Genomic DNA, 24,428 nt, shown 5'->3' on the forward strand with positions numbered 1-24,428 from the left:
GATACATTAGATCAAGTCAGATGGTTTCGTAGGGTCAATATGTTATTTTTCTGTTTTATTGGCAGGCTTTGGTGTCACAGTCTGTGTTACAGGTTTATGAGATGGGATAAGTGACCTCATGTTATGTGTCTGCGGTTTAAGTGCCTCATAATAAAGTGTTCCATAAAGTATAATAGCCTGTTACTCGGTAAGCTTCCTCCAATTGATATATGGAACAACATGAAAATTTACATAGGTATCTATATTTTCTTTGAGTCTGAGGCAAATTCAAAACAAATTATACGTGTGACACCTCCCACGGTGTTTGCACAATACATAAGCATTATATTGATTTATGTTGGATTTTTGCTACTTTGTTATATTTGTAAATTACTGTTTAGTTTGTTGTTTAAATTTTTTACTAGTCACATCTTTATTCTGACCCCCTCCTGTTTTGCCAACACAAATCTTGCAGGAGCCGGTGGTTTCAACTTTAAAAAAATAAACTGGACGTCCTGTGATTTTGTTATTGAAGAAATTGTAATCGCAGTCATACTGATTATTGTTTAATTGCTCTGCACTATTGGAGAATTTAGGCAAATTGTTTGTGACAATGGGGCCAACACCTGATATTTGTTTATTAATAGTAGAAAATACATTATTTAGTAGTTTCTCTGATATATGTTTCAAATGTGTCCTGATCAGATGAACACTTGGCTATTGACTTCTAATCACCTTTTCATTGATATTAGGAACTAGTTATTAAACAGTTGCTTATTTACTCATCTAGCAGATTCACAGCAATTTCAACATTCACCACAAAAGTTGTATGAACACACTTTACACTACCTGCTCGAATCTGCTGTTTGGTGCTGAGCAGGTAGTGTAGAGTGTGTTCATACAACTTTTGTGGCATTTACATTGTCACATTGTTTCTCCCTGTTTATTTTCAACACAATGTTGGACTGTGTTTAAGCCCACGGATAAACTGCTGCTGCGCTGGGTTGAAAAGCAGGAATCGACATTATACTGACATTTAGGCGGTAGACAACACTGCTATCAAAAAGAGTGAAAATTTGGCAGCAAGCCAATTATTTCTCCTCCTAGTGCAGCTAAACATAGTGCTTTATTAGTTTGAAGCTATAAACCAGATAGATGGGATTTCAGAGATAAGGACTGGATTTGGTGGTTGACTTAGTGGCTCCACTCCCTTATAGTGATTATCATAAGGTAATTACAATTGGAGTAAATAAAACAATCCATACAGTGACGTTTCATTTTCACAAAGAAGACCAAGTAATGTAAAAGTCTGACTTTATTTAACATAATGAAGTTTTCTCATCGATTAATGCAGAGCACAAACATCTAGTCTAAACCTTATCACACAACAGACATGCTGTATAAGAGGATGCTGCTGTGTAATATTTATGCATTTTGATTATATATGCTAATAATACACCGTGGTTCCCCAATCTGCTAAGCAAATTTTATCAAAAATGTACCAGTGCAGTTTATGCCAGACTGAAGCTTGAATGACACAGCAACTTAACTGCGTTTGAAGTCAAATGGAAGCAGGTAGTGAATAAAAAAAAATGGTTACTTGTTGGTGTTTAGAGGACGAGCAAGATGGTGCTGAGGAAATGGAAGAGGAAATCTGCTAGTGGGGTGACATGTGAGTGTGTGTGTGTGTGTGTGTGTGTGTGTGTGTGTGTGTGCGTGAATGCGTGTGTGTGAGAGAGAGAGAGAGAGAGAGCAGCTGAGGTAGAGTGGTCGTCCTCTTTCTAGAGGTTCGGCGGTTCGATCCCAGTCTCCCCCATTCTGCACGCTGAATTGTCCTTTGTCAAGATACTGAAACCCAAATTGCCCCTGATGGCTGTGTCACTAGTGTGTGATTTAAGTGTGTGTGATCGAGAAAGTGGCAAAACTGTTCAGTGAAGCGCTTTGAGTGATCATCAAGACTAGAAAAGTGCTATAGAAATACAGAGAATGCACACCATGTCTTTTTACATCTGATAAAACTCCTCAAATATAACCCTGTATGTCTCGTCAGGATATTGTAACGTGGCCTTTTGACTTATTGGAGAATCGGTTCATTGGTGCAAAAGTGAAGTATAAAATCAAGCTGTTGTTTTCTGTATAAATATTTAACCGGTGTTATTATTCAGGCTTAATTCAGAAACAAGCTTCACCAGTTAGGTAGCCTGTGTGTAAACCTGAGAGGCAAAAGTGAGAGCAATAACAATCACAAACATTTACCTGCTCGTCAGAATTACTGCCTTCCGCTCAGTGACATGTTCAAGCAGGTCAGCTTATCAGAGCTTATCAAAATATATATTAGTATATATAGATATTTAGCATAGTTAGCTAGCATACAGTAAATAACAAATCTGGTTTGAATTGAGTGAGTGAATTAATGTGTTATGCACATACAAATATTAGTTATTATTTCTAATTATTATTATACTACTACTACTACTAAACCGTATTTATGCAGTGCTTTTACAAAACAGTTACAAGGTGCTTTACAAGTAAAAAATTGACAGCAAACATTAGGAAAGAGTGAAATGAAATTTGATCATCACACAACAATAGATGATAAAAATAGTCTGTAAGATCAGAATTAGGAGAGATTTAAAAGAGGATAAAAAGATTGCCAAGACGATTCTCAGGGAGATTGTTCCAAAGAGTTGGAGTCCTGACAGAATAGGCCTGGTCACCGCTGGTCCTCAGGCGGGACTGAGGTATGAAATAAGCAGGGCCTTCCCTGAAATGACACTAAGGCCCAATCCCATTTCACCCCTTGGCCCTTCCCCTTGGTTTTGCGCGTTCACGTGTAGGGGTAGGCTGTCCCAATACCTGTTGGGACTGAGGGGCAGAGCCAAGGCGTGGGGCTTTGAAACCCCTTGAAACTAAGATTTTTCAGACCCGTACTTAGAACCTAGGGGTACCCAGAATGCCGTGCGAATCACCAGCAAGCTGGGAGAGAGACACACAAATGTAGTATTTTCTCGTTTAATAAGGATTTAAAAAGTACGATAATGATTGTGATTATCGTACCTCCTCACACACAATGCACTTGATTGAACCCGCGTTTAGCAGCGATGTTACTGAACTTAACTGCTCCTCTTATAACAAAGCATCCTGGCAGGGGTTCCTCCTGAACACTGCTAGCAAACTGAAGCTGTGTGCTTTTGATTCGTGAAGTAATGCAGAGCATCCAAGCTTTTCAATTTCAAATGTCATTGATTCACCTGCATTAGCACAGATGTTATTTGGATATTATAGGTTTGTCACTTTAGTAACTGCAAACAATAGCCTTCGTTTATTTAAGATCTCAACAATGTTATTACAATGACATCCCTGCAAAACTTTTTGTCGTGTCTGTTTACATCGAGGACTACTGATGACATGTCAGGTTTTGGCAACGACTACTGACGTAACGGCTTCTTGAAGGGCTGTCCCAATTCGTAGGGGAAGATTTAAACCACTAACCTTTGTGACTCCATTTCGAGGGGCAAGATAACCCTCGAAAAACAAGGGGTAGGGGTAGGGCCAAGGGGTGAAATTGGATTGGGCCTAAAGATGCACAGAAATCCATGTTTTTATTAACAAAGTGTTTTAAGGCTGTGTGGTGGAGGTAGTTAACACAGGTTTGTGATTTAGGGTCCTGTGATCTAAAGAACTATGTACACATGACCCAAGAGCCTTGTTCACTTTTTGGGACTGAAATAGCAGATGGAGTGGGAGAGGAGCACACATACACACACACACACACACACACACGCACACACACACACACACACACACACACACACACACACACACACACACACACACACACACACACACACACACACACACACACACACTCAAAGCTTATGAAGAACAATAATACGTTAATACCTGCAGAGAGGTGATGCTCTGATGTAGCATCAGTTAGAAGAGCAGCTCACATTGTGTAATCTGTCCAGCGTGTTCATCCTCCAAAACCCAAACGCTCCACTCAGCACTTTAAACTGCTGAGTCAGCATTTATCCTCTCTAGCATTTTCAGTGGATGTTCAGATTAGCAGCGCTGGAGAAGTCGTGTCTGTTTAGACTGATTTTCACTATCCCCTGTACACATGAACTCACTGGCTAACCTGTGAGAGCAGTCGTTTTCTACTTTACCCCTCCCGAATATTACTACAATTATTAATACAGCATGCAATTCTATTTACTCTCACCCTGCTCCCTTTTTCTTCAGTCTTCATCTTCAGTCCCCTGAGATCTTTTCAGTCCCCTCCTGATGTCATCCTGTCGCTGTTTTATTCCTGTGGTGGACCAGTGGTGTGATGCTGGGCCAGTTAGCTCCTCTGCTCTCCCCGACCATCTGTCAGTGTTAATGATAGCTGGGATGCTCTGATAGTGGCCTGGCTCTGGCATTGAGTTCTGTACTGGCCAACTTGGAACACAGAGAATCAGTTTGATTATGAATGGATTTTTTGAGATGTGCTTCATGAGTGACAGTTACATTTCTTTCTGCTGCACTTACTTTTTCAACTTTTGTATCTATATGGCTCTTTTCCCCTTCCACTTAACATGCAGTATACATTACAACATACATTTTCAAAACAAGGAACTCGTGGGATTTCATCAACTCTCTTGTGGTTGGCATACTGCACTGCAACTACAACATCCTCTCATCTATGCCCTATATAATAAAATACTACATATTACATATATGTTATAGTTCTTCCACCTATTACTGAGGGATATAAAAATGTGTTTTCACTGCTACTATTTCGTTTTCTCATGAGCCAACAGTGGTAGAAGCAGCATAGCTGTTTTTCTTAGTAGCTGAATGATCCTGAACCTCAACATCCAGTTAAGCTGCTGACACTGAGTTTTAGTCTTTTTTGTGTTTCAATCCATTTGACAGTGTAGAGATGGTTCACGGTCTTTGCCGGCAGTAGCTGGACACACCATACCAGTGTCAGAGTACTGCACAGGTCCATTATTGCAGACCTGCACCCGCCCACATCCACAAAGCTCCGTTACCTGGAATTATTTCCAAGTCACACTCATTAACATATGACATGGTACCAAACCCATCACCTGTGATTAAACACACGTTACACACAGTCCGTCACATCAAATGAGACATGGTCTCCTTGTCCTCCTTGTCCTCCTGTAAATTGTTGCAGTACCTGTGTTTCCTCGGTGACAACGTGCCTAGCTTGCAGCTATCAGAAGTAAATACATTGTGGCACCTTTTACAAGTAGCAAAGAAACTGAGAGGTTTTACCTGTGAATTCATAGGAATATATTTTTACCCATTACACTACTTTTTTGTAGGTTACCCATCCAGTTGCAGGATGCTACCATGTTTATCAAAGGTTGAAGGATGTATAATGACTTACGCATGGGACATGTAACAGAAGTTAATGATTCGATGGATGGTTGGGGTCATGTGAGACCCTGATACCATTGCCCACCATTCAGTCTTTCTTTCATTACATTTAAACCATAATATTAATCTACCAATCTGTTAAATCTTGGGATTGTAACATCTACTCTGTGTGTTTGTATGACACATAAAAAGCTCGACCAACTCTCTTTGTGTTTCTGCCTGCAGGGGACTGGGATTGTCATCCATTGGATCCTGCAGTGTGGCATGTGAGTGCTTACAGTCGATACCACTTAACTCACATGTTCCAACAGTACATCTCCTCACAATCAAACAGACACTCACGTATGATCACCACAGTTTTATACCATACAATCAAATCTGATCTAATGAAAGCATTTAGCTGTCAAACCCTCCTCAGCAGGACAGCATTAGGATAAAATATAAGATTAACATGAATTATTAATGTAATTTATATGTCTTCATTCTGTCCCTTTCTTCTTTTTCTCACCCTCTCCACCTTCATAATATGTCATAACTCCCTTAATAAATGACCTGGTCTGCTGTCCTCATGGCCCTCTTGTCCCCGGTAGCATCCAGTTACATGGCAGCCATCGAAAGAGGGCGACCACCTGATTGGACGCATCACATTAAGCAAGCGGTCCGCCATGCCCCGTGAGGCTGGGTCCCTCCTCGGCCTAAAAGTAAGCAGGAAATCATCCTTTTTTTAAAGTGTTGTGTTCGAATTGCTTTAGAGAATCATGTGAGGAGAGCTTAGGGAGAGAATTGAAAGTGAGTAAAGAAAGCAAGAGAGTAAGGGATTAAAGAGGAAACGTTTAATCCAGAAATAATAAAGTTTTGTAATGCCTGTGAATGCTGTGGCGTTCAGAAATATCTATAATAGCATGTATAATAGTGCCCATCATGCACCTCTGATTCTTTGTGTGCAGGTGGTAGGAGGGAAGATAACAGAGACGGGGAGACTTGGTGCCTTCATTACCAAAGTCAAGAAAGGCAGCCTGGCAGATGTCGTGGGACACCTCCGAGCAGGTGACAGTCCACTGAACTTATTGCTTTTATGTCGGACACCGTGGAGGCACTAACAATTTCATTGAGAGGCTGCTTCATTTCTTTTGATGAATACAGTCAGTAGAAATGGTCTTCAGAGGGCGACTTTTTACTTTAATACATTGAGTAGATTTCAGAGCCTGTACTTTTATACTTTTACTTGAGTAAAGTGGATGAATCATTGCTCATATTAACTTGAGTGGGTTTTAACATGAGTAACTGTTGACTTTGTAAGGAATGTGTGTTCTTTGGTCACCTATGGTCAATAGTGCACCAAAATATCTGACACCACCTCTCCTAGCAATGCTGGCTCCCCTTCGCCAGGAACAGCCACAGTCCTGAAACTAAGAAACAGTTTCTAACATGTCTGAGTCTCAGACTCACTGTATGTTTTGTATTCTTTTCACATTTCAGTTTGATATTAAGAAATACAAACATCTGTTAGCTGCTGGCTTTATAGACAGACATAATTGCAAAAATAATAGAATCAGGCTGGATCATCGTTGTTGTTGTTCCAGGTGACGAGGTGCTGCAGTGGAATGGCAAGTCGTTGCCGGGGGCAACCAAGAAAGAAGTATACAACATCATCCTTGAATCAAAGGCCGAACCTCAAGTGGAAATAGTTGTTTCAAGACCTATAGGGTAAGATCAGTGCTATTAATATGATATAATTATCATGAAAATACCAAAGTGCTGCCATTTGATTTTATTCTGACAGACACTTTTGATATGTCTCCTTCCTTTATCTAAAAGCTCTATCCACCGAATTATGTCCAAAAACTTCTTGAGAAAAGTGTATAGAGCATATCAGTAAGTAGTGTTGATTTGATGGATGGAGCCCCTTACCCTCATGCCTCCCCAGAAATCCTTCAGATCCAAGAGAAAATCCCTTTTTTTCCAGCTTTTCCTTTCTTCTCTGTTACGCATCATGTTTAATATGAAAGTGTGTATTTGACTGAGTGCTTGCTCTTCTTCTACCACACAACTCTTGGTTGAACTCATTCATTTTTCTTTAAAAGATGAATGCCGACTAATGTCTAGACTGTGTCTCTCCATTGATGTTTATTCTCATGATGTAGTTAATTTTCTTTACCGACTCTTGTTTGCGTTTCACAGAGACATCCCAAGAATCCCAGAGTCGTCCCACCCTCCTCTAGAATCTAGTAAGTGTTTGTAGGAGTTATTACCATTGTTTACTGCTTGTGTAAACAGCTTCTGGGAAATGATTCACTCTTCAAATTTCGCTTTAATTCCAAATCTGGATGCTGATTGTGCTTTTTCCTATAATAATTAATAAAACATTTGATCCTCTTCATCCCTCAGCAGGCTCCAGCTCCTTTGAGTCACAAAAGATGGACCGCCCCTCTATATCAGTGATGTCCCCTACTAGTCCAGGGACCCTCCGAGACCTCCCTATGGTGCTGCCTGGACAGCTCTCTGTGAGTATCTGGAGGAGGAGGACGCACAGAGGTTCGTGAATCAATATGAATATAGATAGAGGTTAACTTCCATCATCGCATCCTTTCAGGTGAAGCTGTGGTACGACAAAGTGGGCCATCAGCTGATCGTCAACGTCCTTCAAGCCATAGACCTGCCGACCCGAACAGACGGACGACCTCGGAACCCCTACGTCAAAATGTACTTCCTGCCTGACAGGAGGTAAGGACACAGAGTATTTTTTTTTCTTATTTTGCAGGTTCCTCTTGCAAGTATTACTTACCATAAATGTACCATGAGTCATCTATGCTTGTTGTTTTAAGGTCACTCTTCTTGTAATCTAAACTTTGTGTTTTCACTCCTTTGCTTCAGTGACAAGAGTAAACGGCGAACTAAAACAGTGAAGAAGAGCACTGAGCCCAAGTGGAACCAGACCTTCATATATTCCCACGTTCACCGGCGGGACTTCAGAGAACGCATGCTTGAGATCACGGTCTGGGACCAGCCCAGAGTGCAGGAGGAGGAGAGTGAATTCCTGGGCGAGGTGGGGGAGACATGTGTACTTGTACTTCTTTTGTATACATGCCTACTTTAGTTTTCACTGATCAAATGTATGTTTATTTCCCAGTGTTGATATCATAAGGGTATGGTTTTCTGGGTTTTACAATAAACTAAGTGGCAATTTAGACGTGTACAGGAATGAGCTGTTCACATAGTGTTATCTAAAGCACACATTATCATCTTAATTTGCTTTACTATTTTATTCAAATGATTTAAGTCAATCCATTATATCAAATAATGCATTATAATCAGATGGAAATCTTGTGTTACTGGCGAGACATGAAGATGAAGTCATGTGGGTCTGAAGACTTGTCCACACAACAGGGGAATGAATCAAAGGAGTAATGAGATAGTTCTGCTGCACAGAATTATAAAATATTATATAATTGTTTAGTCTGTTCTGTAATCCGTAATTTTAAGTTGTAATATTGACTGATTTTAACTCTTCAACCTTCCATATGTATTCAAATATTCAACAACGAGAACACATCTGTAGTTTGGGATCAGAGGTTGCAGGTTGGTTTTGTGTTTGTGTTCAACATCTGCAGCACTGAACTGCCTCCAAAGAAAGACAGTCCGTAACACTTGTGATGCTCAGTGGCTCCACCAGACTGTTCACTTCCTCTTCTGCTCCCTCATCCTTCCCCTCTCAGATCCTGATAGAGCTGGAGACGGCCTTGCTGGACGACATTCCTCACTGGTACAAACTCCAGACACATGACTCGTCTTCCATACCTCTGCCCCAGCCGTCTCCGTACCTCCCACGCCGACATGTCCATGCAGACAGCCCCAGCAAGAAGCTACAGAGTATGTCTGGATATACACCCTACATGTCCAGGCTGTGTGCTTATATATATATATATAGATATATATATATCAAGAAGTTTTCTCTTTTGTGAACCTACTGTACTTCGAGTGTGTGGTTGCTAACCTTTGCTTCACTGAGCTTTCTCTTTTTGTCTCTCAGTGGAACAGAACTGCTCAACCTTACCCTGTCTTGTATGTGTGTGTTTGTTAATGTGTATTTGTGTGTGTTTGTATGCGCAGGGTCCCATCGCATCATAGATACAGAGTTTGATGATGGTTTGATGGTAGTGAGTAAAGGTGGGTGGGGAGGGCATGGTTACCAAGTATTTCCTCGTAGTAGCATGTAGGTGTCCAGCACTGGGTGAGACAGCGTCTTCTTGCCTCCTCCCTCCTTCTGATGCTTCCAAATCTTCCAGCCTCCTTTTTGGCTCCTCTGTATGTTTTAGAACAAGTTGCACCCAAATTAAAACAATTAATCTTTGCTGTATCAGCAAAAGTTAACACTCTGAAGACTTTTGCAATTCATCATATTACTACTGGACTGCTAGTTTTTCAATTGCAGTGCTGTGGTGTTCAGCCTGTACACTGCTGAAGTTCAGCAGTGTACTGGACCTCAGCGAGGCTGCAGTGAACAGTTTCTCCTCTTCTGCTGGGCCGTAGAAACACTGACGCACCGAGCTACTGTAGTTCACTGCCATTCCACTTAGTCTCCTGCCATTCACCCGCATGCTTCTAGTCCTGCTCAGAGGTTGCTTACTTCACTTACAGGACACCGGACATGTAAACTAGAAGCTGAATTTACAGAGTCACCACAACTGCTTTGTTGTTTGACTGTTTCTGCTGTGGCTTCCTCTCCTGTCAGGCTGAATGTGGACCTGCTTCAGATATTCATACATTTCTATTGGCTATACACAATCGAGTGTGATTTTTCACATGGGGAATTTAAACGATTGTTCACAATCTGCAACTTAGTTTCGCATAATTATGCTTCTTTATTTTATGATTCAAACACTGAGCTCAGATTGTGATCATGCGCACAAACAATGCATTTTTACTGAACACATTTGTGCATGTGTACTCTACCATATATTCTGTATACAGTAGACTGTACACCTAAACAGATAAAAGCATAGAGAGTTGTGTCTCTTTTAATATTTTAAATGCTAGTCAACACAGAAATGTACTTTATTGATCACAGGAATTTATCGGATCACATCTTTAGTCAGAGTGACACTGTGTGGTAGATGGCTCTTAATGCACCAATGCCCACTATCCTTAGCTTTTGTTTCAGTGGAAAAATATTAGTAATAATAATAATATATTTACAACAAGCAGTATATCCAATTACAGGATTTTTATGTACACTGGTTTGTACTTTTTAAAATCAAGAAAAAAACAAATCTTTTTCAACGTTTGCACTGATCAATCAACTGAAAGAGTTTTGTCTCCATCCAAGCCTTTGAAAGGCTCCAAGTGCTGGTCACATAACTTAGTTTATGAAGAAAATAAACAGGACCAACATCTAAACAACTTCTCTATGAATCTCTTCTGCATATCTACCTTTTAGAACTTGTAACGTGGAGGGCCAACGTTATTGTACGTTACAAAATGTTAACACAAGTCAGTAACATGCAGCAAGAAAAATATGGAAACATTGGTTGGTACTTAGTGTCAATAATCGTCTTGTATTATATACATCATAATGTATTATATTTACATTTGATGTCCCATGGTGTTTGTTTGCTGCTGCAGTAGTTAAATGTCCCCAAGGCGTCAAGAGTGTGAAAAGGTTCAAACAGGAACTGCAAGCAAACCTCAGCTCTGACAGAGACATGGCAGAAACAGTTTGCTACTCGGGCTAGCTCACATGACTCGTTAGCCTGTGTGCTAGCTGGTCATTTGCCTGTAAAACATCCTGCTGAGATGTTCTACAGTCTGTAGGAGAATGGCATCTCAAGCGGTCGTCAGTAGCACAACACTCACAACTTGTGCACCCCTATCAAAGGACACAGAAGTAATGCCTGAATGTGTGTGTCTGTTGCTGTGTGTGTATATCCATGTCTGTGTATGTTCTGCTCACACAAATCCATGATTCAACAAACATTTTCGTATGATTGTGTGTGTTTTTGAATTTTGCATGTGTGTGTGTGTGTGTGTGTGTTTAGATGCAGAGCGTAACTCCAGGGAGAGAGAGCGAGGTAGCACGTTGGCTGTGCCTGAGCAGCAGCGGGCCGCCCAGCACCGCTCTCGCTCGGTTTCCCCTCACAGGGAGGACTCGTGCAGGGCCCGGTCGCGGCCAGCACACGTGCCCATGCAAAGGTGAGCATCACCCGCTGCAACACGACCACCTGGTAAACTCTCAGCGGAGAGCGTGTTGTTGTTGTGTCAGCTAGTATCTGAAAGCTTGATTTACACTACATCAAAACATATCCGTCACTGAGATTATATAATTCAGATTACACGTCCAAATGTTTTATCATTTTACTCAGATTATCGTGTGTTTCGAATGCAATGTCTCCGTGACGATAACGTGATTGTGTCAGATCCTTGTTGCAGCTTGTTAACATGTATTTATTAAGGCTCTTAATCTCACTGCTTTATGGCTGAATCACCACCATGTGCTGTAGATCTCTGTTAATGGCTGTTGGCCTGACAATGTTATTAATTGTTCTGAGACCAGGAGGCTGCCAAATATGTTAAAGCAAGCTGGACTCTTACCCTGACATACACTGTTCACTGTATATTTACCTTTGGCTCGCCATGATAGTTGGGGATGAGCGAGCCTGTAATGATACACCCTTGATTTATCACATACAACTGGCTTGTGCAGCGCTATAATGAGCATGTATCAGCTGACAGGACAGACCTTAACTCGAACAACAGAATGGAAATGAATTCATTATTCTATTAGTGTCCCTACTAGAGCCCAAATGATATATCAGATAGGTGATAACATATACGTAAGCCTTACATGTCTGCGTTTATGTTTGCGCTGATATGAAGACTTCAATTTTACAGAATAAACAATCCAATTATGTTTATTTTCTTAATTCAACTTCCATACTCCTGGTTTTCTTTTTATTTATTGTTATTTGTCTTATAAGTTTGTGGCTAAACTGTAAAATATCAAGCCTCGTTTACATTTTCTGCTTTCATCAGGAGTCTGGACGAGATCCATCAGAACCGCCACCACTCCCACTCCCCCTCCCGCTACCACGACTCCCACTTGGAGCACCAACGTTCCGGTGACTCGGACTATGAGTACTCTGAGGACAGGTACCCTGTTTTTAAGTATCTGTGGGCGTAGGATGGGGTTATTGTTTCAATAAGTAATGTGAAAGAAGATGATACACAACGTTGTGGGTCATTCAGCAACTGTGGTCTCCATCATGCATTAATAAAGCATGTACTTATGGAGACAGCAAAAGTTCATACATGTATTTAGTTATATTTCATAAAGCGTGACTATTGTCTTGATTATTCAGTGTCTGCAGTGTGATATTAACAAACTAATTTCTACTAATACTACTAACAGTTTGAAATTAGTCTTACTGGTTTTGTTATATCATTCTCTATTGTTAAATTCAAACTTGATTGAATCTCAGAATTATGATTTCCTGGTTTCTGTCATTCATAACTTCACTTTGCCTGTCTGAGTTGCCATATTCTTTTTTTGTGTTTCCTCTGGGTTGTTTCTCATTTGTTCACCCATCCTCATGGCAATGACAGTGAGGTCCTGGAGATTCACAGGTCAATCCGGGGCGGGAGTGCCGAGTGCCTGCACACTAACAGGTAACAAAAAGGACTTAAAAAAAAGAAAGACAACCACCATTCAGATTTATTTTAATACAATTCACCATTTTCATAATTTTCATTCTCACTATACTTTAACAACTTCATCGTAACACAATGCTGACATTGTCATTGCGAACACAGTTTGTTAATTATCCTGACTGCATCTTATATGTCTGCTTCTGTGCGACTGCATGAACACAAATTCTACATATATATGTGTCGAGTAGTTGTAGCACATTCATAAATTCATGTCCAACTATTGTCTACCCCCACAACTGTCTCACATAAACACACACAACACACTGATCAGTGTGTGAGGGGATTACAGACCCGCTTGATGGATGGCCTCAAAGAAGTCAAAGCTCTTCTGATTCATTTCTATCTTGTTTGTTTTTTGCATTGGATGTCTTCACTCACAGCAAATGTATTGTTATTTCTTTTCTCTTGCTTTTTGTGCATGATCTCCACTCATAAAACCAGGGGCGTAGGTAGACACAGCAACACACTCCCACCCAAAATGCCCCTGTTAGTAAACGGTATCCATAAAGATATTTACAGGTAAGTGCTTAGCGCAACAGGCGTTCTTGCGAACCCCTCTCTGTGCCTGTCCAGCTTTCCCAGACACATTTGTGGAGTTGGTTGGGCCATTTCATTGCGGCGGTGTTCTCGCAACGCAATAAATGGCCATATGTCCCCACACCGCTGTGCTGCTTGTGTTTCCTTTGGATGGAGTGTTGCTTTGTCATGTGCTGCTTTAGCTGAATGTATGTGCTGCTTTCACCTCTGTATCATGCAATCCTTTGAAGCTTTTACATTTTTACACTGTGAATCAAATATAAAAAAAACATCTCAGAGACTTTTAGACTGACTTTTTTTGATAGATTCTTGAGAGTCACAGATGCAGTGGAGAGAGCTCTGCCATCTGGATATCTTAAGCCGAGTGCCAATAAAGTGTTGTTTGACTAAAACTATGCTGTCAGATCTTTAAAGTTAGAGTTAAACAATAAACAAAGGTCGATATTGTGAAAATAAGTTGGAAAAACCAACCAAGTGTAGGTCAGTCACCAGGTCTGCGATGTTGATCCAGATGGAAATATGTGAGTAACAATGAAATGGATTGGCACAAAATTTGTTATAGACACGAATTCTAGTGACTCTGTGGTTGATATTTCTGGTTGTGAGCGAAACGTCTCATCAAATATTGGACGGACTGTATTTTATTTTCCCCTTTACGATGGATTGTTCTAGCTTTAGTGATTCACTGCTAAAAAATACCTGCAAAACATCAGGATGTAAATACTGACATTGATATAATTGATATCAGCATTTAGCTCACAGTGCAGAACATTTTCTTCTTTGTTCCGGGAATTTTTACGATGTCTTACAAGCTCATTCCAAACTTATTAATAGATAAACTTATTTTACTTGTATAAAACATCTGGTAGCATTATACTATTAGCATTATAGGAAGTGAAGGATCTAGACTGAGTTTGACCCACATTAGGGACTCAAACTTTTGCTCTTGCAAGTTTCCCAAACGTCTACAAAATGCTGTAGTTGGAGTACCACATAGTAACGGCAGTCTAAAACTCGTGAGATGATTTGAAGATGGTTGGCAGTACTGTACATAATCTGTCAGTCACAGTTAGTTGGTCCTTAGATGTGGATCCTTGAATCATAATTTTCACCACATCACGTCAGAATGTTCTGAATTATAGGGAGCTCTTTTCTTTTTCTTTTTGCCTCTGAAGCAGCATTAAAAAGTCATGATCATCCATCAGATTTACAGTAATGCTTCAGTCCTGGCTGCAAAGACAGACAGACAGACTTCCTGTCTAAGCAATTTCCTCTATTTCTCTCTGTTCTGCTCTAATCCCTTTTATGACAGTCCTACACATTATATAGATTTACTGTGGCTTGGTTTCCTCACCACGTGCCGCCTGAACGACTTTAGATCTGTAGATTCTGTTATGTAATCAGTATTACATGTAATCTCTCCATATATGTGTTTGGGGTCAACCTACAGGGAGGGCAAGAGGAACCATCTTCATTCTCTTACATCATTTATTATGTAAGACTATAGAATATGTGTTCATTTCGAGATTTGCTGTTTCCGGTCATAACCAGCATCATGCAGCAGGTACATTTCCACTCTAAGGCGACCCAGTCTTTTATTTTTTGAGAATTCTCTGTTTTTACTGTTAAACTGTGAGATACAGCTGTGAGAAGGAAACCATTTTTTTAATTTGCACCATAATGTGAATGTTGCTTCTTTGTCTCCTGATCATCCGCAAGAAGCCTCCTGCTTAATTTTGTGCTTGTGTTTTTCCACTTAGTCTCTCTCTGCTTATTTCTGTTGAGTTGCATGTGTCATTTTTGTTTCCTCTCGCCTTTCTTTGCAATGCGGGTCTTTCCCTGCCTGGTGTTGGCGGGGGCTTTGGCGTACAGCTCCACCCTCCCCGCATGCCTTAAGAGCAAGGCACCCCACAGACAAGAGGGGGTTAGCACCATGCCTCGTAGCATCCTCACACACCGTGTGCTCAGGTTCACTGATGAGGTCACGGTTAGGTAAGAACACACCCACTCCACACACCATCCCCCGTCCACTCACCACCCAGAACCTTTTCTTTCGCCCCCTTTTTTCATGTGACAACACAAAGCAGAGGCTTAAGCATGTACTGACGAGTGCAGAGCATTAAACAAACAGTAAGCCCTTGTTGCCATCCTTGTGCCGCATTAGTCCTGAAAACATTATTTGCAATGTCATGCGATGGCACAAAGTCAACCATCTGTTGGTTGTCACCCAACAGCATGACAAACATACAGCTGTGAGTGTGTGCAGCAGAGTAAACGTGAACACTGGCTGCTCTCCTCCTCACTCATTCATTTCCTCACACACACACACACACACACGTACAAGCAGTCCCCTCATCCACTTAGACCTGGTTCCCATGGCAACTCACCAACCTTCCATCTGAGTGGTCTCGCAGTGTATGGCCGCTAGGAATGACTGGCTATGATAAATGGAGATACAGCATCAGAGCCATTCCATGTTACTGCACTGTCTGATGGCCTTCCTTTTTCTCTCTTTGTCTCTCTGTCTGCTTCTCTTTTTTAACATCACCCCTCATAATCCTCCTTTTTCTGACTTTCTCTCTTTCCTTTTGTCTATGTCCTAATTATCACCCCTTTGTTCTGCCACGCTATTCTTTATCTCCTCTTCCTGACACCCCTCCTTGCATCCTCTGTCCATGTACATCCTGTCTCCATCTCTATTTTTTCTCTCCTGTATTTCTCTCTATGTTGCCATGTTGTGGCGGTGCAGCGACCTGCAGCCGTCGCTGGACAGAGTGAGGAGTGCCAGCACCACTTGTCTGAGACCAGACACCAACTTTCACTCCCCTGACAGAGACAGGTATAAAAAGAAAGTTACATCACATGAAATCACACATTACAAGAATCAAATTTGATTTGCTGATGAAGATACTGATAATTCAGTTTAAAACTGAATTCACAGTCAATAATCACAGACTCCGCTGATAGTTTTCAGTCACAGCTTTCAAATCAGTATTTTATTGACTACATGATTGAAATATTCAATATTATGGGTTTACAATGCTGCACGACTTCACCTCAATTCACATCATTTGTCCTTTTCATACATAACTGAATTTGCCATTGCACACCTTGATAAAAAAATGAACAATTGCACACTTTCAGAAAAAAGCATCTTCCTTCTGTTTAGGAGTCTTTAAAATATCTATAATTTGAGAAACGGCTTTAGATATTTTTGTTCCTTAAACTTTACAAGCAAACAAATTTCAAATAATGAATCATGAATAATGATGCTGTTCTGTACATGGATCCCAGGTTGGTTAACTAAGGGCAGTTTTAACTAAGACGTTTAGGGAATTCGCTTTTTTCTTGCCAGAAAGTTGAATAAGAAGATCAATACCACACTCATATTTGTACACTGAATATGAGGCTACAGCCATCAGCCAGTTAGCTTAGCTTAGCACTTAGACTAAAAACTGAGACATTTCTAGCCTGGCTATTTTCCAACACTAATAAAATGCACTACCATGGCGGTGAAACAATTCCACACATAACCTCTCGTAAAACCAAATATTGTTTATAAAAGGAAATGCTATTGGTCATTAACAAATCAAATAACACAAAAACTGAAAATGGGGAAATCTGTCCAAAGATGAAATAATCTGCGCATGTCCTTTTAAAATTCAAGTTTTAGTATGGCTTCAACAAATGGGTCTCTCCTCTTGAATGAAGGCAAAATACCCCTTTTTACAGAGCCTGCCATCTTGCACTGGTGATGTCCAACTGCAGTCCCACCCTGTAAATATAGCATCAAATAACTTATTAGAACCAAACTAATCAAAAAGGAAACACTTGAATAGACCCAACTGTGACCTAAATGTCACATATTTTGACTTTTTAGTTTGGCCCGTGTCCCATCTGCTAGCATGGAGGGGGCGGAGATAAGGGTTATAGTTCCTCCCTTTCTTTAGCGAAGTTAACCGTGTCCAGGTTAAAGCATCATATATACCGTACAGACATAAGAGTGGTATCAATCTTCATCTAATCTACACCAAGAAGGTCAGCAAGTGTATCTCCCCAGATATGTTCCAGTGTATTTACTACTATATTAGCTTGTTTATGTGTCGTTGTGATGCTCAGATTTATAACATGACCTAAAAAAGACAAGGCAAATCTTTTGACTGATATCCCATGACATTTAAACAGAGTTTCATGTTTCACTGCCTTGACTGTCCCTGTACTCATTAACCACCACTCCTGGTGTCCCCACCTCCAAATGCTCCTCCTCCCACCCCTCTGTCCTTCTAGGTGCTCCAACTCTTTGCCCCACAAGACTCCCCCAAGTCCCCGGATCTTAGTAGAACATGTAGCCCCTGAGGAGGAGAGGTATATCAAGCCTGCTCTCCTCTGCTGTGCCGAAACCTTTAAACAATGAGCTGCAGCTCTGCTTGCCTGCTTAAACCTTCCTGACCCCACATTGTGAAGCCTAAACTGAAGCCCAGAGCTCATCCTGTGGATGATAGCGTCGCACAGATCTTGCGATCAGCAGTGTTTCTTCCCCTTTTCCTGTAAATATTTGTGGTCTAAGGCTGTGTAATCCCTCTTTTATTCTGCTGCACCTGCTCTTTCTGCCGAGCACCTGCTCTGAATTTCCTCACTTCTCTGGCTTGAAAGCACTTCCTTTGCTGTAATAATTTTGCTGGCAGAAGAAAAAAGTTCCCTAAATGTACAATTCTCAGCTATATTGCTTTTATAAACCCTATAAACCAAACCATTTAGTCTCATTCTTATGGTTTTACATTATTTAGAACATGCCATATAAATCAATATTCAGTTTTACCATTGTGTGGTACATCATTTTCCATGTTTGTTTTTCCTCCTCTCTCTCGCTCTCTCTCTCTCTCTGTGTGGTTGCTGTGGGCTGAAACAGGCAGGGTAGCAATCCATCAAGTCCAAACTGTCAAAGGGGCTGCAAAAAAAGCCTCGAGGGGGACAGGTAAGATCATTCATAGATGTATTCATTCACTCACTCGCCTTATTTCATTTCCTCTCATTATTGTCACCTCGATCCTCTCACTGGAGGGATGATGTCTGACCATGTTGTTGTCCAATCTGGAATATTGGTTTGGATTTGTGCAGTAAAAAGGTTGAAATGGAAAAGTATTAGCTATAAACATGCTACGAGTTGCAATCATTTGACTTTTACACATAATGAGACCTTTTTTTCCCCCTGAAAAGATAAAGGATGTTTGCTGACACTTTGAAGGTTGAAATCTACAACATCCTGAAGTTTAGTTTAGCTCAGCAAAATGACTAGAAACAACAACCCATGTCCAACAGTACCAAGGGTTTTGATGTGTTGTCTTTGTTCTCGTCTAACTAAATATTGTCATGTTTACACTTGTTTTTTTCAGATTAAAGAAGTGAGATATTAAAACTTAAATAGTAATCTTCAGAGTTGCTGATAGGTGAATTTTTCTAACTTTCAAACAGGGATAGATTAGCTGTATTATTGTAATATAATACATGTATTTTGATTGTGGATCGTTCCATTGGAAATCCTTTGCAGATTAAACAGAATCACACAATGAGCCCGGAAAAGAGCAAAATTATACTATTTTCATTTTTCAATTTCTTTGTATTTATATGGTTTTATGTTTTCATTTATTTTTATTTCCTGGTGCCTGCCCACTGATGGCAGTCGTATCCAGCCCACCTCTATCCTGAGGGGCAGTAGGGGGAGAGGGGGCCCGCTGAGGCCCTTTGGCCAGACAGCCCTGGCTGGGTCCTGCCCAAACTCGCCACGGCTAGACAGGTGCATGTCCCTGCCAGTGCAACACCTCTGCTCCCCTGTGTGCTGATTTCTTCTCTCTGGCACTGAGTGTGCTAACACTGTATGCACAAGTACCACAGGTATTTGTTCGTAACTCAGGAAACAAAAGTCCTGTTCATTCGAAGAGGCAGGATATCTGTGTTAGCAGGTTATATGATCTTAAACAGTGGGTTATGTAGATGAGGTACATTTTGGGAACAATCTGGTCTGAAGCTGTAAGTGTAAAGGATTACATGTAAAATTACATCCAAATATTTTAAAGCTGAGATATGTATTAATACTGTGGTACAATGCATTCTGTGTATAAACACATACAGTGCCACCTTCTTTGCCTCTTCTACTGACGTCTCCGACTCATTCCTCTCCCAACTTGCCCTGTCAACCTTAAGTATTGGCAGATTGTTGCTTTTATGATTTTGTTATTAGCGCCACTTCAGTTAATGAGGAATACAGCTATAACAGGACGTTATCCTTTCCTCTCTGCTTGTGTCGTTATGTTCCTGACCGTCAGAGCACATCCTCACGGCAGCCCCTCTCCTCCAACGGGGACTCCCTCATCAGGTCGCAGGGGCCGGCAGCTGCCGCAGCTCCCTGCAAAGAGCAGCAGCGTAGAGCAAGGTATGTTGTGTGGGAGCAGTTCAATAATCTCAAATTGTTAAAAGCTATTTTCTGCATTTATATACGCTAATATATGCCTAACAAATAATGTGGAGTTTTGGAGATGTCTTAGTTTCACTTGCAGAGACCTGAGACTGAGATAAAGCTGTTACATCTTTAAACACAAAGCACAAAATGCAAAGACTTATCAAGTGTCTTTGTCTCGGTAACACTACCTTTTGCTATCACTTTAGAAAAAGCTATCACTTTTTAAGGAAGTTTTATGAGCACATTGTCAGCTTTAAATCAAAGTAGTTGTTGGAGTGTTTGGTGGATGATCAGGCTCTACCAAACAGATGGTGAGGGAGCCTATGCAGAGAATAACACTGTGTATCATCATTCTAATCAACTCAACAACCTTTTTGAAGATGGCTACACTACAGACGTGTGCCAGCTCAGAGCATAATGATTGCTCTGTTCCTTCTTACCTCTTGTTGTTGGTTATAGCTGACAGATGGGTGGGGTTTGCCAGGTGGGATTAAAAAGGTGCTTTAATGATCTGTATAGACAGTCACAGTCTTTATGCTTTAGCTGTTGATTTCTGTCATAACAACATAACATCCCTATCTGACTTTCCCCACCTTTTTAAACCCAGCATAGCATCAAATAGCATTTTATCCTAATATGATGGAACATCAGTACCAATCAGTACACATCATGCTCCATCTAGTGTCAGAAACCTGATCCTGCATCCTCAAGATACTCTGGTCTCTCTCATTGAGAACACACAAATGCTTCTCATTTAAAACATTTTTTTTCTTCTCTCTCTTATTCCTTTATTCTCTCTCTTTCTTCTGTCTTTTTGTCCCAGCCCTCGCAGTAGAGGAGCGAGCCCGACAGCTGCAGATGAAAGTACATTCCTACCGGCCTTCAGCCTCCCACGACCCTGAGGCGGACCTCAAGACCAAACGGGAGGTCAGCGTCCATTTCTTCCTCCTCCTCCTGCACTTGATGAGTTATAAATAAATGACACATTTTCTGTGCAAAATCATCACGTCTCTCCCCTCCTGCACGTCTCTCTCTGTTTATAGATGTATGCGGAACAGCGGCGTAGCAGCGACAACATGTCGGCGAGATCATCAGACAGTGATATGAGCGATGTGTCAGTCATCTCCCATGCCAGCAGTGCCTCCCGCCTCAGTAGCACCAGCTACATGTCCATCCAATCAGAACGGCCTGGGGGACGACTCAGGTCAGTCCTCATTGGCTTCTCTTAACCACAGTTACTCACATACAGCCAGTTCACCCTCTCTGAAATACACCTACCGTACATGTTTGGGTATTGTCTGTTTTATGCATGCTAATCACTGTGTGTCTTTCTTTTTTATTTATGCATGTCTGCATGTTTCTGTCTCTCTGCATGCCCTGTGTCCTCGCACACACACACACACATATAAACACATACATGATGAACGGTGGATCCAAACACACTGAACTCAGATCCAAGTCATTAGAGGAGGAGAAGAAGGACAGGAGGATCTCGTGGGGGGTGGATGGGGAGGAGGAGAGGAGGAGGGCGACAGGAAAGAGACGTTTCTCTGCGGAGTTGAAGCTCAGGAGACACACTGTTACAGGAGACACCAGGGAGTCCAGGTAAACATCAATAGATGCCCAATGGTGAATTTACTGATGATGGCACAAAATACATCTTCATTCCCCACATTCCCATCCGTTAAAGACAACAGCACACAATGGAAACTTGTAATGGCAACCATTACAGACAGTTTCTTATAGATCTCTGCAGGGAAGACAGTTTCCTTCCTTGCTTGCACCTTCCAAAGTTAGGTTATGGGCTACAGAACAGTTTTCCCTCAACTTGCAGGGGGGGTTCAATGTCTAACTCAATGACACTAGAGCAGGAGGGACACAGGGATGGGCTCAAATCATCTGGTTGAAGAGTTGTGATCCTGCTCATGTTCGAGGTGCAGTTAGTCTCATTCTTATGAGAACAATTCATTTGATTTTATTAGGGCTTTGTGTGAATCCCAAACAAGTTTAAAGGAGCACTCTGTCAATTATACACGTACAAATTTTTTGACTTGTGCCAGTACGTCCTCCCGAACAGGATTGTCAGAATATGGGATCACGTAAAAAGTTTTACTAATGGAGATGCTGGATTTGAGCAGACATGCATACGTTGCATTATGGGAAATGTATCTATAGTTTTTGGAGCTTGAACCATACAAGAGACTGAAAATGGACATTTTCCCTCTGCTGCATTTATTTTTCACCATCCTTTTAAAATGTGTCTCCCAATGGTCACTCAACAATAGATGCAACATTAAATAAGTGAAATCTCTAAGAATTAAGGTAGAATATTTTCCTTCTCATATAAAATTAAAATCCACATTAATTGTTTTCAGCTTAGTCTGAATCTGATTATTAATTATTGAATGTAAAAACAATTTGCCCATAAAAATAATGAAACTAGAAACTAAACTTCCAAGCGTAACTCAGTAGGAATAAAAAATAAAAATAAAAGATTGATTAAGAACTAAAAAGCAATAAAAAGTCTCATGCTCTCGTCTCGCACACAAACACACTTCCCCGGCTGACCAGTGTCAGTGATTTGACAGGGACAAACAACCCTATCCCAGTGGTCCGTCGTGGACCAGGTGGTGATGTAGTGCAGCTTATTAGCTGGCTAATGTACTGAGGTCTGGGAGGAGGAGAGAGGGGTCTCTTCTTTATGGCTTCACCACGGATCAATCCCAGCAGAGATTTATAAAAGCACAGCCACACAGCCTCTGACACACTTTGTGGAGTGGGAGGTGAGAAGGAGGGAGAGAGAGTGTGTGTTAGTTTCTCTTTTCAAACCAAACACAATCTCAGCAAAATGGCTAAAGTATGTGGACAACCAATATAAGAACGAAATTCTGAGTTGTCAATGAATTGTGATTGATGCTACATGGGATTTGCTCCCCTTCAACCACAAGAGCATCAGTGAGGCTAGTAAGAGCCTGGCTCATCCCGAAGTGTTGGCTGGTGTTGAGGTCAGGACACTGTGAAGAGTTGTCTGGTTCTTCCACATTTAGCAGGTTGTCACCGCAAAGCTGGAGGCACGTTATTATTATTATTATTATATTATCATGTACTTTCGCATGAGCGTCACATCAAACATCACCATAGAAAACCCTGTCCACATACTTTTGTCATATTGTGTTTATGACGTTTACTGGCTACTTGCATCCATATGAACAAATATAAATGAAGTTAAAGAGGAATTCCACCAATTTTACTCATCAGAGTCTGCGACGTCCTCTTTGATGAAGTGTAATGTGAGAAAATCTCCATCTTTAATATGTGTTTATATGTGTCAGGTGAATAAAGAGAGATAAACAGTTACAGTGCAGCTGATGTCGGCAAATCAGCTCTTAGGACAGGACTCGACAGTGCTACCGTTTTACTAGCTTTTGGTACTAAAAAGAAATGTGTTCCAACTGTAAAATCTATAGCACAGTTTATGCTAAAAATGTAGGCCAAGCAGCCTTTATTTTGGTTTGTTTGTTGGTTTTTCAAAAAGGTTGAAAACACAAAAATGATGACGACAGGGCCACTGTGCCGGATGCAATGTAAATCATGTAATCCACTCTTTATAGCTGTAGACTTCTGAGGAGGGAGCTGGATAGTTAGATTTAGCTAGTTCGTTCGCTAATTAAATGGCAGTGAACGCAGAGCATGAAATGAATTATTCATCACGTCAAAAGATCGGGTGCAACGAAGCCCCCAGTGGCGGGGGCTGTGGATCAGGAGGTAGAGAGGGTCATCCATTATCCAGAAGGGAGGTGGTTTGATTCCTGGCTCCTCTAGTCTGCATTACAAAGTGTCCTTGGGCAAGATACTGAACCTCTGACAGCTGTCTTCTCATATCCCTTTATTGATAAAAAAATTATCATTGTGCTACTAAAATTATTGATATGCTTCTAAATGCTTAACCTAAACGTCAAGCTCTGTTTCAGGCAGCAGTGATGTTTGTGTCTGTTAAATAATAAGGCTGCAATCAGATAAACTGAAAAACACAGGTTTGAATTCCAAAAGCAGAAAATTAAGTTAGTTCCCATCTATTTAAAAATAAGCAGTCAGTCTGTTTTAGAAAACCGGTCATGTAGTTTATCTATGATTCAGACCAGGGCTCAGTTTTTAGACAGAGGGGATATGAATGGGTCAACCAGGGATGGACAGCTGGTCTCAGATCAGTATTCACTCAGAGTGGGGTATTAATATCTCTAGTGAGTTTGATGATCTGTTCATACAGAGGCAGTGAGGTCGCACTTAAATATCAAACCCTTTTATCATCTTCTCTTTTAATCCTTGTTCTTCAACGTTTCTCCCCTGCCATTTGTGTCTT

General features: G+C 41.0%; 1 protein-coding gene across 26 annotated transcripts in view; it reads left to right on the top strand.

The window, feature by feature from the left end:
- The window catches only part of rims1b (regulating synaptic membrane exocytosis 1b), a 71,929-nt gene that overhangs the window by 38,189 nt on the left and 9,312 nt on the right, over positions 1-24,428 (top strand). For 3 of the 26 annotated variants that reach the window (XM_035183176.2, XM_035183184.2, XM_035183200.2), the window contains 24 exons: positions 5,596-5,636; positions 5,961-6,071; positions 6,318-6,417; positions 6,954-7,077; positions 7,189-7,245; positions 7,552-7,598; positions 7,759-7,874; positions 7,964-8,094; positions 8,245-8,416; positions 9,087-9,240; positions 9,481-9,537; positions 11,406-11,559; positions 12,400-12,516; positions 12,970-13,032; positions 13,516-13,593; positions 15,484-15,603; positions 16,361-16,450; positions 17,899-17,976; positions 18,521-18,586; positions 19,292-19,405; positions 19,935-20,041; positions 20,892-20,995; positions 21,112-21,272; positions 21,521-21,673. In XM_035183176.2, the coding sequence (XP_035039067.1) occupies positions 5,596-5,636; positions 5,961-6,071; positions 6,318-6,417; positions 6,954-7,077; positions 7,189-7,245; positions 7,552-7,598; positions 7,759-7,874; positions 7,964-8,094; positions 8,245-8,416; positions 9,087-9,240; positions 9,481-9,537; positions 11,406-11,559; positions 12,400-12,516; positions 12,970-13,032; positions 13,516-13,593; positions 15,484-15,603; positions 16,361-16,450; positions 17,899-17,976; positions 18,521-18,586; positions 19,292-19,405; positions 19,935-20,041; positions 20,892-20,995; positions 21,112-21,272; positions 21,521-21,673 (2,515 nt within the window). The remainder of the gene's footprint in view (positions 1-5,595; positions 5,637-5,960; positions 6,072-6,317; positions 6,418-6,953; positions 7,078-7,188; positions 7,246-7,551; positions 7,599-7,758; positions 7,875-7,963; positions 8,095-8,244; positions 8,417-9,086; positions 9,241-9,480; positions 9,538-11,405; positions 11,560-12,399; positions 12,517-12,969; positions 13,033-13,515; positions 13,594-15,483; positions 15,604-16,360; positions 16,451-17,898; positions 17,977-18,520; positions 18,587-19,291; positions 19,406-19,934; positions 20,042-20,891; positions 20,996-21,111; positions 21,273-21,520; positions 21,674-24,428) is intronic. The other 23 variants (XM_047344334.1, XM_047344312.1, XM_047344298.1 and 20 more) reach the window with 20 other exon arrangements.

Source organism: Hippoglossus stenolepis, chromosome 2 (genome assembly GCF_022539355.2).
Source record: "Hippoglossus stenolepis isolate QCI-W04-F060 chromosome 2, HSTE1.2, whole genome shotgun sequence".
Lineage (NCBI taxonomy): Eukaryota > Metazoa > Chordata > Actinopteri > Pleuronectiformes > Pleuronectidae > Hippoglossus > Hippoglossus stenolepis.